This window comes from Salvelinus fontinalis, chromosome 7 (assembly GCF_029448725.1).
Source record: "Salvelinus fontinalis isolate EN_2023a chromosome 7, ASM2944872v1, whole genome shotgun sequence".
Lineage (NCBI taxonomy): Eukaryota > Metazoa > Chordata > Actinopteri > Salmoniformes > Salmonidae > Salvelinus > Salvelinus fontinalis.
Genome location: NC_074671.1, coordinates 22,573,819 through 22,591,912, shown reverse-complemented (window position 1 = coordinate 22,591,912; position 18,094 = coordinate 22,573,819). Strand labels below are relative to the sequence as shown.

At 45.1% G+C, this 18,094-nt stretch overlaps 1 protein-coding gene across 1 annotated transcript in view; it reads right to left on the bottom strand.

Moving 5' to 3' along the window:
• Positions 1-1,456: 1,456 nt before the first annotated feature.
• Positions 1,457-18,094, bottom strand: part of ofcc1 (orofacial cleft 1 candidate 1) — a 61,340-nt gene continuing 44,702 nt past the window's right edge. Inside the window, exons 11-13 of the mRNA XM_055930391.1 lie at positions 9,699-9,896; positions 4,577-4,721; positions 1,457-4,459 (exon numbers count right to left, since the gene is read on the bottom strand). Coding sequence (XP_055786366.1) covers positions 4,395-4,459; positions 4,577-4,721; positions 9,699-9,896 — 408 coding nt within the window. The 3' untranslated portion in view covers positions 1,457-4,394. The remainder of the gene's footprint in view (positions 4,460-4,576; positions 4,722-9,698; positions 9,897-18,094) is intronic.

Sequence of the window (18,094 nt, the reverse complement as noted above, 5' to 3'; positions counted from 1 at the left end):
AACTGAATGCATTTCAATTAAAAGGTGTGCCTTGTTAAAAGTTCATTTGTGGAATTTCTTTCCTTCTTAATGCATTTGAGACAATCAGTTGTGTTGTGACAAGGTAGGGGTGGTATACAGAAGATACCCTATTTGGTAAAAGACCAAGTCCAAATTACAGCAAGAACAGCTCAAATAAAGAAAAAGAGAAACGACAGTCCATCATTACTTTAAGACATGAAGGTCAGTCAATACGGAACATTTCAAGAACTTTGAAACTTTCTTCAAGTGCAGTCGCAAAAACCATCAAGCGCTATAATGAAACTGGCTATCATGAGGACCGCCACAGCAAAGGAAGACCCATAGTTACCTCTGCTGCAGAGGATAAGTTCATTAGAGTTAATTGCACCTCAGATTGCAGCCCACATAAATGCTTCACAGAGTTCAAGTAACAGACACATCTCAACATCAACTGTTCAGGACACCAATAAGAAGAGACTTGCTTGGGCCAAGAAACACGCACAATGGACATTAGACCATTAGAAATCTGTCCTTTGGCCCGATGAGTCCAAATTTGAGATTTTTGGTTCCAACCCCCGTGCCTTTGTGAGACAGAGTAGGTGAACGGATGACCACCGTGAAGCATGGCGGATGAGGTGTGATTGTTTCGGGGTGCTTTGCTGATGACACAGTGATTTATTTAGAATTCAAGGCACACTTACCCAGCATGGCTACCACAGCATTCTGAAGCAATATGTCATCCCATCTGGTTTGCACTTAGTGGGACTATCATTTGTTTTTTCAACAGGACAATGACCCAAAACACACCTCCAGGCTGTGTAAGGGCTATTTTACCAAGGAGAGTGATGGAGTTCTGCATCAGAAGACCTGGTGTCACGTTTAATCCCGCTCTGGAGCTCGACGTTGCCAGTTGTCTCATCATTACGCACACCTGCCACCATCGTTACGCGCACCTGCGCCTCATGACACTCACCTGGACTCTATCACCTTCCTGATTACCTCCCCTATATCTTTCACTTCCCTTGGTTCTTTCCTGAGGCGTTATTGACTCTGTTTCTCTTTCATGTCTGTACGCTTTTCGTGTTTTGTACTCTGTTCTATTTATTATTACATTTGCACCTGTACTTGCTTCCCGACTCCCAGCGTACACGTTACACAAGGCCTCCACAATCACCTGACATCAACCAAACTGAGATGGTTTGGGATGAGTTGGACCGCAGAGGGAAGGAAAAGCAGCCAACAAGTGCTCAGCATATGTGGGAACTCTTTCAAGACTGTTGGAAAAGCATTCCTCTTGAAGCTGGTTGAGAGAATGCGAAGAGCCTGCAAAGCTGTCATCAAGGCAAAGGGTGGCTACTTTGCAGAATCTAAAATCTAAAATATATTTTGATTTGTTTAACACTTTTCTGGTTACTATATGATTCCATATGTGTTATTTCATAGTTTTGATGTCTTCACTATTATTCCACAATGTAGAAAATAGTTCAAATAAAGAAAAACCCTTAAATGAGTAGGTGTGTCCAAACTTTTGACTTGTACTTTATAGCCTATTGATGATCTGTCAGGCAGAGAGAGCAAGCAGCTCATCAACAGCTGATTGTTGCATGGAGCAATTCACAGAAGACCAACAGCGGTAGGAAAGATGTTCCAATTTATGAGAGTAAATGCTAAGGCAAGAATGGGTATGCAAACCAGGTCTTTAAAAAGTTCAAAGTCTCGGTTGAATATTTGCAATGCGCAATTCAGTAATCAGGGAATAGCCTACCTTGAAAATCAGACATTTCCTTTAGGCTATTTGGTCCTTGGAAAGTCATTGAAGTTATGGTTGTCAATTTAGAAGGTCTACTGCTCCAATTTAATTATTCTGTGATTCCATTTCTGATCAGTTTCTATGAGAGATGTAGCTGCTTACCTTTGTTCCCTAATGTTTCAATTGAAGGGATTTGAGCTACTCTGTTGCGGTAAAACAATGTGCAGTTATTACATTTGAGTAATTTAGCAGACGCTCTTATCCAGAGCGACTTACAGTAGTGAGTGCATCTATTTTTGTCATTTGTTCTTACTGGTCCCCCGTGGAAATCGACAACTCAAGCTACACAGGACTTATTATGAGCAAGACAACATCGAATGTTGGCTTCAAATTGGTTTTCCATACAATGCATTCCATTACAAAGGGAAGTTTAAAACATGGTACAATAACACCTCAATCATACTCCAACATCTCAAATGGCGAGACTGACTAGCTACCAGATGGACAGACTCCAATAGTGTGTTTGTGTCAGACAGACTAGCTACCAGATGGACAGACTCCAATAGTGTGTTTGTGTCAGACAGACTAGTTACCACATGGACAGACTCCATTAGTGCGTTTGTGTCAGACAGACTAGCTACCACATGGACAGACTCCATTAGTGCGTTTGTTTCAGACTGACTAGCTACCACATGGACAGACTCCATTAGTGTGTTTGTGTCAGACAGACTAGCTGCCACATGGACAGACTCCATTAGTGTGTTTGTGTCACACAGACTAGCTACCACATGGACAGACTCCATTAGTGTGTTTGTGTCAGACAGACTAGCTGCCACATGGACAGACTCCATTAGTGTGTTTGTGTCAGACAGACTAGCTACCACATGGACAGACTCCATTAGTGCGTTTGTGTCAGACAGACTAGCTACCACATGGACAGACTCCATTAGTGTGTTTGTGTCAGACAGACTAGCTACCACATGGACAGACTCCATTAGTGTGTTTGTGTCAGACAGACTAGCTACCACATGGACAGACTCCATTAGTGCGTTTGTGTCAGACAGACTAGCTACCACATGGACAGACTCCATTAGTGTGTTTGTGTCAGACAGACTAGCTACCACATGGACAGACTCCATTAGTGCGTTTGTTTCAGACTGACTAGCTACCACATGGGCAGAATCCATTAGTGTGTTTGTGTCCACATTATTCTGACATTTTAAAATGTAAAAATAATTTGAATTTCAATGCATAATGCCATTAGGTAGGCCTACATATATATTTTTTTTATCATTACTTTTAAAGTGGTAATGCATACTTTTTTGTTGGCATACATTTTGGGGAGAGTTTTTTCCCAACAATTACATGTCAAATTTAGGTCCCTGAAAATTACAATTAAGTGCTTGAAACAGTCCTTGAATTTGAATTGCCAATGTCTGTACGAACCCTGTATATGCTACTTGCTCACCTTCTATTGAAATTATGTATGCATCATTCCCTTTTCTGTCAGATCTTGACCCAGGCCAGTATTTTTTTACATTCGGGCCAGTAGACACGCCCTGCTGTGCGCGGTGCGCATAGGGCCTATATGTCTAACACTGTGTAGCAGTTAGTGATGTTATCGATAGCCTCCCGTTTTCAGGTAGATGTAAAGGCAATTAAAAGGTAACTACAAAGTAGCCTATGCCTACCTGGCAGAATCAATCCTGTGGCCATTTGTTTTGAAAACTCCATCACAAGTGCACTACAGAAACAAACACACCGGTCTGGCTGGTGCACACCTGAATTTAAAAAACATTTTTCACAGACCTCAAAAATGGTCCCCTGATGCGGTTTAAGCATTGTTGTGGACTTAGAACATCCCATTTTGTGATTCTTAAGAGCCAAAACCTGAAAAACTGGGTCAAATCACAGTCCTCCCCATTTTTTGTTGTTGTTGGTGGTATCGTTTTGGTATCTAGTATAGTTTTTTCAAATTCTGCCGCCTAGAGGATTTCGCAGAAAAGAACACATGGCACTTTGAAATCTGCACATTATTTTAAGTCTCTTTTCTTTGAACACAAGGGCATGCTAGTTTAAAAGATGGCTAGTCATGATTAGCCTGGTTCTGTAAGGAATGCAGGCACATTTTGGGACACAGGCCAGGTCATTAGCGATTATCTTTTTATTTTTGTTAGTACGATCAAATCATGTGCTGGTGCCTCAAGTGAAAAAGTTGTTAGCACCAGTACCTCCAGTGGAAAAAGCTCTTGTAGAAGCCTGATTCTAACGGAACCATCTCTATGTGTATCATCAGGAACAATTTCAACTGTTCTGTGAGTATGCTTGAGAGTGCTCATAAACACATTCTGAATTGATCCATCAGTCACTGTCCATCACTGAGGTACAGTATGTCTATAGTCCCTGTCCATTCATATGGTGTGGCCGGTTGAGGTGATAGTTGTCTATTGTCTATATAGTGGTATGTGTATAATCCCTGTCCTGTCAATTGGTGTGGTCGGTTGAGCCTTAGGTGCTAGTTGTCTATTGCCAGGGGTATGTCAATAGTCCCTGTCCCTTCAGTTGATGCGGTCGGTGGAGGTGCTAGTTGACAGTACCTGGGTGTCCTCTCCTGCTTTGTTTCATTTCACAGTGACATTAGTGGCTAAGGCCTTGCAATGCAGCTCGAGCCATGCCCACTGTCTCCTACTGGCTCGACGCGATGAGTACCTGAGGGCACGGATTAGGCAATAACACTGTTTAAACACACAACATTACACAAACAACCATTAAAACGCCACACTACACAAACAGCCATTAAACAGTGCACAGGAGTGTTGGACTCACGCCAAACAGGCTTCCTCCTTTTCCTCTCCCTGAGTTGGAGGGTGGAGCTTGGGCCTTCGTCTTCCTGGTTCACCTCTGGTGTCCTCTGACCTGGGCGGGGCATAGTGCTGAGAGGAGGCTCTGCCCCGTCCATGTCACCAATCACCTTCAAGGACACACCATAGACAAAAACAAACTGTCAGACACATTCAAGTGCTGAAGATATTTCAAAAGTTAAATGTTTCTATATGCGAGTTCACTACCATTGTTTTAATGTTTATGCAGTAATTTGCAATTACAAAATATTTAAGACTGGGAATTTCAAAAAAGATTGTGCAGAAAGAATTAACACAGTTCCACGTTTTTCAAGTAAACTTCAAAAAAATATCCCACAAATCTCCCCAAACTAGTGTTTGGATAATTAGACGCGATACACTTTTGGAAAAGGTCTTCTCGCAAAGCTGATATGGCTGGCAGGGAAAGCATTAATCTCTTCATGCAACATACAAAGACCAAGGACGTATCCTTCCCCGGCACCGAACAGCAGATAGCAGAACTCACTTCCTGTATAAATCATGTTCATATTTCTGAAGGCTCAGGATGACCTCATAGCCAATGAAGCGTGCTCCGAGGCTCCGAAGCGGCAATCAAACATGCGGCCGGGGGGGAAGAGGGGGTGCAGGAGGGAGAATTGATGCAGTTTGTCAATTAATGTTGCTGCGAGGTGTTTTTTAAAGGTTAACTTCTTCATATTCTGAATGTGAAATTAGGTCAATATTGGCGAGCGCGGAGTCATTTGTGGACGAGGAGCGCTGAGTCATGGAAAGTGAAGACAAAGAGTTCTGGGTAATGGGGGTCTGATGGCATATTACACCAATGAGGAGGCCCAGTATTGAAATGGCATCTCTCCCCCTCTTTCTGTCTCTGTTCATCACATGGGCTTGCGGCGAATTGTAATTATATGGGAATCACCCCTCCTAGGTATAACTCAAGAACAGTACAGTCATACCTAGCTACGTTAAGTTAATTAAGTATGTAGTATTGAAATAAGTTGATTGTGAGTGAGGAAGTCTAACGTCAACAATGGTTAAAGGGCACAAGTGGAAAAAGACTTCAAAAGCAAAAGAAACACAATGATGAAATTGCACGGAACGGTGTTTTTATTTACAACGTAGTTTAGATGCTTATCAGCGTTTTTCCAAGCCATAAATAATCTGCGGAGAAGTAATATTCAAGCTGTTGGAGCTTTAGTTGTGCATCTTTAATGGGACTTTCACAGAAGCTGATCCAGGGCTCACATATGGAAGAAGGAGATGGTACAACAGCACAGTTGGTTACTCAAATCGTTATTTTTTGGCAGGCCGTAGACACTTAAATGCTAGCCTGGGAGGAAAAAGACAGGGAAACATAAACCTACTGTGGTTTTAGTAGGGAACATAATGACTTTGCCCACATTCATTTCGTCGGCCATATTGTTTCCCTCAGATGGAGCTGTTATGGGCCCATCTCAGAAGTTGTTTTGTTATGAGGGCCCTACTGGAATCTCAACGGTTGTTGAGAGTGATGCATTGTGAGTTTGCAGCTGGCAAACATCTGTTTATTCATGATTGTTTGAGAAGTACTTTTTTTTTTTTTTTAAACACTCCACCACCTTTAAATCCTTTTGGCAAAGTATGCCAATGGGACTGTTGCTTTTACTATTCTTGCTGCACTACATTTGTTACCATTTCCCAGCATGCCGTGGTTAATATTAAAGGTAAAATAGTAGATGCCTTCCAGGTTAATATTACAGGTAAACATGGTTCGACCAATTTCCATAATTTAAATGCAATACATGATGGGCCCTGACCACAAACTCTTAGAAAAAAAGGTGCTATCTAGAACCTAAAAGGGTTTTCCCCTTTTTGGTTCCAGGTAGAACCTTTTTGATTCCAGATAGAACCCTTTTGGGTTCTATGTAAAACCCTTTCCACATAGGGTTCTACATGGAACCAAAAAGGGATATCCTATGGGGACAGCCGCAGAACCCTTTGGGACACTTTTTTCTGTGTCTGTACATGACCTTTAATACTAAAAACCAGATGGATACAGGTGCAGGAATCACATGGTTTAGCCAAATGAATATTCAATATGTGCATGCAAATTTTTTTTTGCTTAGTCATGGACCGCTACCCCCCCAATAACAATACAAATATACACACCAAACTGCTGTATTACACTGTAAGTGTCTATAGCTCAGGGCACCTCTCGGAGGGCTTGCTTTTCTTAGGTGTTCGTTTATATTAATTTTGAGTGTAAATTGTGGTTAATATGCAAAAATAAGAACCCTGGAGCAGTGGTCATGTTAGTCTAAGGCTTTCCCTGGTCCTCGAGGGCTTGGCTGTCCAGGACATTGCCAGAGAAAAACAGACCTCTTATGTGGAAATGAAGCATCCGTCAATATTGCTTCAGTAAACAAAGGAAGGCCTCCTTAAGTAGTCGGACGAATCCTTTAACCGACGGAGACAGAGGGGAGACTGACTGTTTTTCACAGTTCAAAGAAGTCAAATAAATACTGCTATTGTAAGTTGTCTCATTCTCCAAGCATCAGGACTGAATAATGATGACACTGTAGGTCACAGCAGGTAGTCATTCCTAAGGGTTAATGGGCAATCATTTACAGGAGACAGGAACCTGTTCCCATATCTGTCACGCCCTGACCGTGGAGAGCTTTTTATGTCTCTATTTTGGTTTGGTCAGGGTGTGATTTGGGTGGGCATTCTATGTTCTTCCCCCCTATGATCTGTATTTGTGTGTGTTTGGCCGGGTGTGATTCTCAATCAGAGGCAGCTGTCTATCGTTGTCTCTGATTGAGAACCATACTTAGGTTGCCTTTTCCCACCTGTCTGTGTGGGTAGTTGTCTATGTGTTGTTGCCTGTCAGCACTCATTTTTGTATAGCTTCACGGTTCGTTTGTTATTTTGTTAGTTTGTTTAGTGTTCGTTCTTTAAATAAATTAGTATGTACGCATCCCACGCTGCGTCTTGGTCTCCTCTCTTTGACGGCCGTGACAATATCACAATAACATATCACATTTGAAGATGATAAAGCAATATCATTGAATGGTCAAATGTTATATGTTATATATTGTGATATGGGAACAAGCCTCACTTCAAAATAGAGATTTGTTTCCTGTAAAAATTAACACATAAATATGATGAACTTACACAGGGGGCTTTAAAATACTATATGCGTGGAGAAAGTAACCATATGCACAAGGTATTCTACTCTTTCCCCTTGAATTGTGCAGTCTAAAATATTTTCTTATTGCTCAGGCAGGACTGCCTGAATGTTATTTCTCTCCAAGGAGCTGTCACCTTAAATCTGCAGGCCAGTTTGTACACAGCCCCCCGTCGCATACACAGCCCCCCGTCGCATACACTGACTATATTGCTGGCAGAATTACATAAAGCACTAATAAAATCAGCTCAAGTGTTCTTCCGAGGGCTGGGGATGCCCTTTGGTGATTCCTGGATGTCACTCTATACATAAAACTAGTCTATATATTCAAGGGAGGATTAGTTTGAATATGTAAAGAGGGCCCGTGCTGTAGGGAGAGGGGAAATGAGGGTGGAAAGCAGAAAGATCAGCAAGGCTGGAGAGCTGGCATTATCGCCACCCCCTCCCCCCCTCTCCATCGTACACACACCACAGCCGGGGGTGAGGGGACACGGCTGCCACCGGCGTCACTCTCATGTTCCACCCGACGTAGAGGCGTGGCCGTCATGCCACTATGGGGTGGATGGTGATACCACAGGACATTCTCCTCTGTTTTTCCGGGCAGGAACAACACTCTCTCCCTCTGAGGTAAACAACTGGAATAGGGCCACTGGTTCCTCAACCCTTACCATTAAAGGTGGGTCCGGGGCCAAATGATTTTCTCCAGCAGAAATGCCAAGAGTGAATTGTATTCTTTTTTTTAGGAATTACAGTGACTGTATTTCTGTCTGAGAGATGGTGAAAATGAATATTTCTGCTGTGATTTTCTAAATCCTTCAGTAAACAACTTTACCCAGATGTCTCATTTGTGACACACAGGTTTGGAGGCCACACATGGACACACATTACCACGCACACAAACTCATACACGTGCACGCACACACACACACGAAAAATGAATAGATATGCCACGTTGTGTGTTTACACACATTCTCATCAGTCAAAATATGACGGGACCCATTAGGACGACGCCACACCGCCCGAGAGCTAACTGTTGATGCAGCTCCGGCATTAATCTCTTTTTTCCTCTCATTTGACTTTTTTCGGGATGGTGATGATCCAGGTTGCTCTCGGGGGGATCGGGGGAGTTCATTCATGTGCTTGCAGTTGTTACAAAGCCGAATCAGTGGTACATTTAATTAGACAGCCAATCTGTGCGGCAGTCTGCTCCGTCCTGACTGACTCAGGGTAGGAGTGTGCGTGGCCGAGGGCAGGGGAAGGCAGGAGTTGGGAGAATGCGTGCAGCACCCAGTATTCTAGAAACCAAATAAAGACGGGCGTTAGCATGGGTGCAAAATAAGGGAATAGCAGTTGTGGCGGATGCTCATTTGGTGAAAAATACAAGTGGGGAGTTAGCATTGGTGCTAGCTGGGAGAATCATAACAGTCATGCCAGTGCTCATTTGGTGCTACTTTGAAAGGAGAATGGAGAATCCTTCCTATGGCCATAGCACCTTCTTGTTGTCTGTGTGTGTAGCATTGCTAGGGAGGTGTGGCGAGACTTGTACGGTTCCTTTCCTCTCACTCTGAGTCACAAAGGAGAGGAGTGGCATGCTAACCTCTTCTCTCTTTTTTCCCTTCCCTCAATGTCGCTCTCCCCTGCGTGTGTGAGTGCATGGTGTGTGTGTGTGCTTCTGCTAGGTCACACACTGAGGAGAGGATGCAGTGCAGTTTCACTCTTCCTCTCTCCATCCCTCTCCATCGTTCTGTCTTTATCTCTGGTTATAAGTGAGAGGAAGAGAGAGAGGTTATAAGAGGGAGAGAAAGAGAGAACGTGCGAGAGAGAAAGAATGAAAGACAGAGAGAGGCAGCTGACTACAAAGGAGAGAGAGAGAGAGAGAGAGAGGGAGAGAGAGAGAGAGAAAGCACAGTTAGGGTTAACCTACCTCTAGGATGGCACCGTCCGGCTGGCGTAGGAAGTGCCTGTAACGGTGGCGCTGCCCGCTCAGGTAGAGGGTGTAGACAGACACGTGGGTACTGCTCTCACCCCCTGCAGCGGGCACGGCCCCATGAGGGTCACCCCTGGGGGGGGCACAGCCCGCCAAGGGGCCCTCCTCTGTCCAGATGTAGTCATACACTGACACCTAGTGAGACACACACAGGGGCCCCGTCAGCCTCATTACAGACCCCCCAATACACACACGCACATACACACAGATAAATGCAGGCATGCACACACACAGACACACTAACTAGACACTGTCAGGAGCTTGTCAAAGCAGTCAGGGTTCATTCCCTCTCTACACCAACAGAGAGAAAGAGAGAGAGAGAAGGGGGGAGGGAATGGGGATGAGGGAAAGAGACAGGTTGTGTGCGTGTAAAATAGAGGGAGCGAGAGAGAGAGAGAAAAAGAAAGAGGGAGGGAGAGTACAACAGAGTACACAGGGTTTAGTGAAGCATACCTGCACAAATGCTCACTTCAACGTAATTATACCTTGCCCTGCTTGTGACCACAGCTCAGCGCTCTTAAAGAATTAAAACCCAAACAGTTGACAGTAATCCTCTGTAATTTGCTGAGCCTCACATCCAAAGATGAGCACCGTCCGAAAAGGAAAAGAAGGTAAGAATGCTGAGGATCAAGTTGCCAAACACAAACACAACTCACATTATCAATCGAGGCATTGACTTATAACATGTGGCTGCACTCTTCTTATTTCTTGTCAAGAAATATGGACACAGGAAAGGAGAGAGAATTTGTATGCTACGCATGCTAAGCTGCTATAAGCCAATTGGAAATGCTACAACGCTTTCACTAGTTCTGTGGGGAGTGATCGTGCAGCAGGTAAGGGAGAAGGGATCAGGTTGTACCAGGGCGAGTGCATACACACAACCATGGTGGCGGTGCTGTTTGTGCGTGACGCTTCTGCCTGTTCTGCCGCTGCACCTGTAATGCACTGCCCTCCTCTATTAGGGCAACACAGGGAGCTAGCAGAGCGTGTAACATGTTATATAGGTCATGTAACTCGACGGCATCCATGTGTGAAGATCATGGTGCCTCTCTGGCTGATAACGCCTGTTTTTAGAGGCCTGTGTGTTAGCTTGCCCGCCGCCTCACACACAATGCCTCTGAACGACACACACGCAGGTACAAGACGGGGGAACTTTGAGGTAACACAGGCAGACATGGTCGACACACAGACACACCCTCACTTGTGCACACACACAGGCACGTACACACACTAAAAATATGTTCCAATATCAGACAAACACGCATAGACAGAGACAAGCTCAACAACAACTCTCTCCTGTAATTCAAGGCCTCTGCTTCGAGGGTCCTCTAGGCCTCTCTTACCAAGGAGAGAGTGAGCGAGAAAAAAGACAGACAGAGCACCGGGCGGCCGTGCCGGAGTAAAAGGACTCATCCTCTGAGATGGAAACCAGATTTGGGGGACTGACTGACTGTGTGGAGGTGGGGGAGCCAGGCAGGCGGAGGCAGGCCCGCATCCTGCCAGGTTCAGAGCAAGGACCTAATTAAGGCATGAGTCATTCTGTGGAGACACACAATCTCATTCTGTGGACACACACACACACACACACACACACACACACACACACACACACACACACACACACACACACACACACACACACACACACACACACACACACACACACACACACACACACAGTGGAGGTTAAGGCTGGGTGAAAGGCACCAGGAATTTTTTCCCGGCAGCAGAGTTTATAAACTCAAGGTGACCCCCTAATTGGCTCCGTAATTATGATTTGTCTAAGAAAACACGGAGCCAGAAAGCCAACTCATTCACAGGGCCTGAGTGGCAGGGTCACGCTGAAGGAGAGACTTCGTTTTGGGAAGTGTATCGATGTCCTGATTTTCTTCTAACTACATAAACTGTTAGCCAAACAACTCAAGGCAGTTCGAAAACACCCAAGTCATTACCTACTTGTAATTAGACAACTGCTCTAAACACACTGCAGACAGCCTGGAGAGAACGACCTCATTGTCACAAATGTCAAAGAGTCGCTTTGGCTCGAGAGCGGGAAGACCAGCCACAAACATTTAAGGAAGGAAACGCAGGGGGACGCATCTCTTTAACGCCAATTCAGTACTCATTAGGGTAAAGCTGTGCCCTCTAGGTCCATACTATCTTGACTGGTGTGATCTGGTGACATACTTCCCCAATAATCTTCCATTCACGATAACAGGAATTGATTCATTTTAGATTTTTGAGTAGTGTATTTGATAGCTGTTGAGGGAAAACATAAGAAATGCATCAGATGACACAAAACAAGAGATATTTCAATTGTTCTCACTAATACTACATTTCCTTCTCCTGTCTTTAACATTTCCCGTGCCGTGGCCACATTGGCCAATTTGCTGGTGAAATCCCTGTGACAACACATTGAGACAAACATAGAAACGTTTTTGTGTGCAGATGACGGGGATGCCATTTCACTCAGTGCATTATGGTTCTCAGGGTGAATCATATTCTGAGCTGTAGCTACAGGGAGGGGGCGGGAGGGAGGGAGAGAGAGAGAGAGAGAGAGAGAGAGAGAAAGCGAGCGAGAGCATTAGGAGGTTGGTTCCGTTTCTGGCCAGCCTGACTTTTATACGAGCCCAAGTCTGAGTGCTCTCTTCTTCCCCATTGTTCCATTTGATAGCACTAAGTGACTGATTTACATTCAATGCCTGGGTGTAGCAGGCCGACCAGCTGTGGGTTAAGCAGATAGCATTCAAGTGAGCTAACCTAATTTCGACCAATCTTGCCTCGATTTATCGTTGACGTCTACATTTAGGAAATCTGATAGAGTCCGTATCAGTCTCTTGACTCGCATGGGAAGAGACAAGCATTATTTATTTTAGGGACTATAAACAGCAAGCCATGTCTCCCAGCAAGGACATAAATTGTGGTATATGTAGACATTACCGCAAATGCACAGAGGGGTAGATCCAGGAAGTGGGTAGGGAATCTAACAGCAGTCATTGGTCCACTGTTCACAAACAAGTCTGCATGTAACACTAAGAAGATCGCAAATAGTCTGTATTTTTATGTAACTCCATGGTTATACAGTATGAGAGTGTCTATAGTCAGCGAAGTGAGTATTCAAACTAGTAAAGGAATATTTAGTATATCAATTATTTGCATTCAATAATAAATATTTACAAAAGAGCAAGCTTGAACACGTGCCAGTGTTCAGATAAGGAACATAATGAGAGTGGAAGTTAAGACATTTTAATAAAGCTCTTCTATTCAACAGTTTGAGGATGAAATAATTGTATCCCACAATAAAATGACTAAATGCACTACATACCCCCCAAAAATATGCCTTTCAGCCTAATTTTAAAATTGACCCATATGCATACCTAAAAAAATATATAAACTTGCAACTAACAACTAAAAAGAGGGCAGACACATTCGACTGAAATAGAAACTTTCCACTGGGTGAAGCTATTTCAGTAATAACCATTTCAGTAAACTATTTCAGCAAGAGACATGGCTGTGGACAGAGTGATTTTGTATTTAGATAACTCGACCTCGACTCTTTACAAATATCACCGTGACATTTTCACTCCATTTTGTGACGTGTCAATGGTTGTCTAAAACAAGAGGAATTCTTTAATGACCTCATGCTTTTCTGTCCCTGTTGCACAACTGATCCCCCAAACGTTCTACACCCCTGACCTACCGTATCAAAATGTTCATACGACACTTTCGTAATGAAAATGTTTTGAGCTACAGTCTGGCCGTAAGCTGAGACTCATTTGGAGTTGGCTACAACCAACCAGTAGGTCCTGAACCTCCATTTTGAAAACCCCAGCCATAGGCTATGCATCACTAACAACACAGAGCTAAATAATCCCCAGAATGGTGAGTGTGTCTACAGGTTAGGTGGTGCGTGTGAGCGAATGGTGAAGGTTTTCCAGGTAGTGGTGTACTGTATGAGTCATGGGGCTGGAGGTTGGAGAGAGAGGAGAGGCCTCCATAGAAATCTAGACAGACAGGCTGAGCTGTGCTGGCCGTGGTCCAGGAAGGGAGCCTGGGGCCTGGGCACGAGCCGGCCTGTCACCTTCCCTGATCCCTGGATGATTGATCCAAACTAGATAGCCATCATTACCATCCACACTCATCCCTAGGTTCTCCCTCTTCTAGTCTAATTTTACCTCCCATTTGCATGCTCCTTTGGACTAATTAAATCTCTCTCCCTTCTCTCTCTCTCTTGTCATCGGGATGACAAATAACGCGGTGCAATTTTGGCACATTATTATGTATGAAATGTGGGGCTATAATGTATTCCACTCGGCTGAATATCTCAAGACCCATGTGTAATGAGCAAAACAACAAAACTCGACGGGCACTGCAGCCTGTGTGAGCAGTTCACCTCTCTCTCTGTCTCTCGTTCTCCTCCCTCTGTCTTTCTTTTTATCAAGACAAGAGCCGCTGACCTTCCAATTCAGTACCATCCACCCGCATTTCCTTTTTTTTACCCGAACGCAATTTATATATAGTGACGCCCGCTTCCTTCCATCCACTGGGGGGGGGGGGGGGGGGGGGGGCTTTTGGTTCTCAGTTCTGTCCCACTTGGCTTTAATTTACAGTGGGAAAATAATTAGAATCTCACTTTTGCGAAGAGTGGAGTGAAAATGTAAACAATGCTTCCCTGCGGGCGAGTGCTTCATCACGCTGACAGGTGCATTTGAATTTGCCTGGGTGGTGGACAGGCTGGGTTATTTATTTGTCAGTCGCACATGGATGGAGGGTGGAAGCCCCGGCTGGGCTGCCCAGGCTCAGGCTGGCTGCATGGGGCTGATGGGCAGCAGTGGCTGGGTGCTCTGGCAGCTCCTGACCCCCTACCCCACGCTTAATCCATCGGGCTGCATGGCACAACGCCCTGACTGAGCCAGACTACTGTACCACCGCCCAGAGAGGCGAGGCAGGCTAGCTAGCGGTACCAGGGCATGGGTATGAACATACTGTACAGATAGAGGAACAGTGACAACTATTGAGGTGACAGCCATGTCTGTTTCCTTTGTCCACAGACCCTTATCCAGCCACATGTATGTGCACATACAAAAACACACACAGAAAGACACAGCCCCAGTGCCTGGGAGGGGGGGGGGGGGGGACTGTCTCTCTGTGCAGAGGCTCTCTGAGCTGCGGACGGTCACTCCCACACCTCCCTGCCTCAGCACAGAGCTGGCTCAGGTTCAAGGCCTGTTTCCCCAGCGCTGCATTCATTGAGAGGTAGCCAGCAGAAGACTGGGGCCTCCAAGCCTGCTGCTACCGCTGCTGTGTAGATCAAATCAAATTTGAAAGTCTCATAGAGAGTCACTGAGCAGGAATCAGAGAGGGGCCATACATACGCATGGATAACCCAGGCCAACGCCAGCCATTAGAATGGAAATAGAGCCGCTATTATTGCCGGCGACGTCCTCGATACAGGGCCAGTCTGTTTGTGTAATTGGGACAGTTTTAAAATGGTACGGACGCATCTCCGGTGCTCGTCTGATTTGGCTCAAACACGCTGTGTCTGGTTAAATGCACAGACGACCAAGACAGGCAACCGATTGGCATTACGTACAGTAGTGCACACAGTAACTACACTGTGGCTGATTCAGTACAGTACTTGTTTATTTTGGTCCATTCACCCTCATTATTGTGCGTATGGTGCAAGAGGCAGTTTTGTCTTTATCTACTTGGATATACCTAGGTGCATATACACTACAGTATGGTCATAAAACTACACTCAATATCAGCTCCTTTTCAAATTGGACTTCTAGAAAAAGGTAAACAAGCAACAGTGAATATTTACATAGTCTGCATAAACTGAATAACTTTCTTAGCGAGATAGCATCTCTTGCTCGAGATGATCCAAGAAATAAGATATGCATAATTCACTGTTACTAATCTCCTTTTATCTGGTAGGGGGAAAATAACGGCAACTCATTCCACTAACAACTCCTGTAGAAGCACTGCCCCACTTCCAATAGCAGTAACCCCCCACTTAGTACCAAGGCTCAACCACTGGGGCCTTGAGGGAGAAGGAAGACAGTTTCTCCAGGTTTGTTGTGTTGTTGTGGTGGTGTTAAGGCATTAACTGAGAGAGATGAAGGTGACATCTGATCCATCTAATGTTTGATCTACAGATCATCCATAAGGGGACTATCCCAATAAAGTGACACCATAGAAGCTACATGGAAAGTCAACCCCTCATTAACGCATTAAGTGATGACAAACATAATGGTTCATTTGAAGATTTCTTCATGATGTACCACATACCTATAGTCAATGCCACTGTACTTTGTACCATTGGATATTGAGATGCCCCCCAAAAAGGGGCCAAAGTGAAACATCTCTCTTGATTTTCTCTCCGGCCACTTACAAGTGGCTTCATTCCAATCGGCCCTTCAAGGCTTCAGAGGATGATAACTGCCGATAACAAAATTAGACCTGGGATTCTCTGCTTATAGCGGGGCCACCTTGACAGTGCAGTGCTGTATATCCATCTATGTGGTTATGGGAGAGATAAGAGATATTAAAGTCCCTCCAACCTATCTCTCCAGAGGATGTCATCATCCATCCTGTTAAGACGAGACACCTGTCACAATCAGCAGGCCTGCTCCCCCCTGGGCCACAGGACACACTCAAGGTCACACTCTTTAAAGCAACTGAGGAGGAGGAGGAAGAGGAGGAGGGAAAAGACTAACAAACGCATGGTCAGAAAGTAAAAAGGGCAGATGGCTTCACATGCAGGCTGGTTCTCATAGTGTCGTAGGATCACAAAGAAGGATATGCACTTTTATTAATAGTACTGCTTTTAATAATGCTAAAATGAAATCCAGATTTAAGACAACCGACTCTCCACCACCAAGTCCACCACTTTCTAGCGATACATTCCTGCTTCATGTCAATTGTGCCAAAATGTTTGTTCTTTAAATACTCTTCAATGAAGCAAACTGTTATTATTTAGATTAGTGACCACATCCCATTGGACTCCAACCTAGGCAAACTTTCTCTGCTAATCCTCCGATATAATAATTTCAAACTACAAGACAAATTAGACTCAGCCAGTGTGCAAAACACAAAAAAATGGTGCAAGATGAGCTCTTTAAAAATCCCATTTGCTCTTCTGTGTGCCGCTGAAGAACACTCGTTCACTCCTCGCCGACAGTCCAATTTGTTCCTTCTGGTTTGCATTATGGATGGCAAGTGAACGGGCCGGGATCCATAAGAGCTGGGCAGGCAGAGGGAGGGAGAGGCAGGCAGGCAGAGGGAGGGCGAGGGAGGGAGGCAGAGGCAGGCAGGCAGAGGGAGGGAGGGAGGGAGGGAGGGACAGGCAGAGAGGGGCAGGCAGAGGGAGGGAGAGGCAGGCTGAGGGAGGGAGGGAGGGAGTGGCAGGCAGAGGGAGGGGCAGGCAGATAGAGAGGCAGGCAGGCAGAGGGAGGGAGGGAGTGGCAGGCAGAGGGAGAGGGAGGCAGGCAGGCAGAGGGAGGGAAGAAGCAGGGAGAGGCAGGTAGGGAGGGAAGAAGCAGGGAGAGGCAGGGAGGGAGGGAAGAAGCACGGAGGCAGGCAGAGGGGGGGAGAGGGAGGCAGAGGGAGGGAAGAACCAGGAAGAGGCAGGCAGAGGGAGGGAGGGAAGAAGCAGGGAGAGACAGGGCTTCAACATGTGGACTCAATTGTGTGGCTTCCAGCTGGACGTTGTTTTGACAGCTGACAGGGCATACAACATATTAGGATTAAATTAAAAGAAAAGTACCCCCCCCCAACATCCCTGAATCTCTACAAGTGCAAAGACACCACTAACTAGAAAACATCCACTTTGTAAAAAAACTGTGTTTGTGTAAGTTTGTATCTGTCTGGCATGTGATGGGGGGTGCTAACCATACAGACCTACTTATGATGTGACGAGTCTCTCTCTCTTCTTCTCTTTCCCTCTTTCTCTCCTTCTCTATTACTCTCTCCATCTCAGACTCCCAGAGAAAAGCCTGCCCAGGGTTAAGGGAGAAGAGATAATAATATCCTCTTCCTGGATTAATGGTGAGGGACATATTAAGCAGAGGCTGACACTCGCAGTAATTAAACGTTCACACGGACGAGTTCAAACACGAGACTCTCTACCGATGCCTCTGTTTCTATGGGCCTGGGAGGAGACATGGGGAGCACAAAAAGCCAACACAGGGACGGTTCAGTGTCAGAGACACACATAAACTGATCGCCCATTCTTCAGTTTGAGGTGTTACACAATTACAACAATGGCTGCATCTTTTTTTAGGCAAAGGCCTACAATTTCCAAAAGCGAAGCAAAGCAGACACTTTTTACG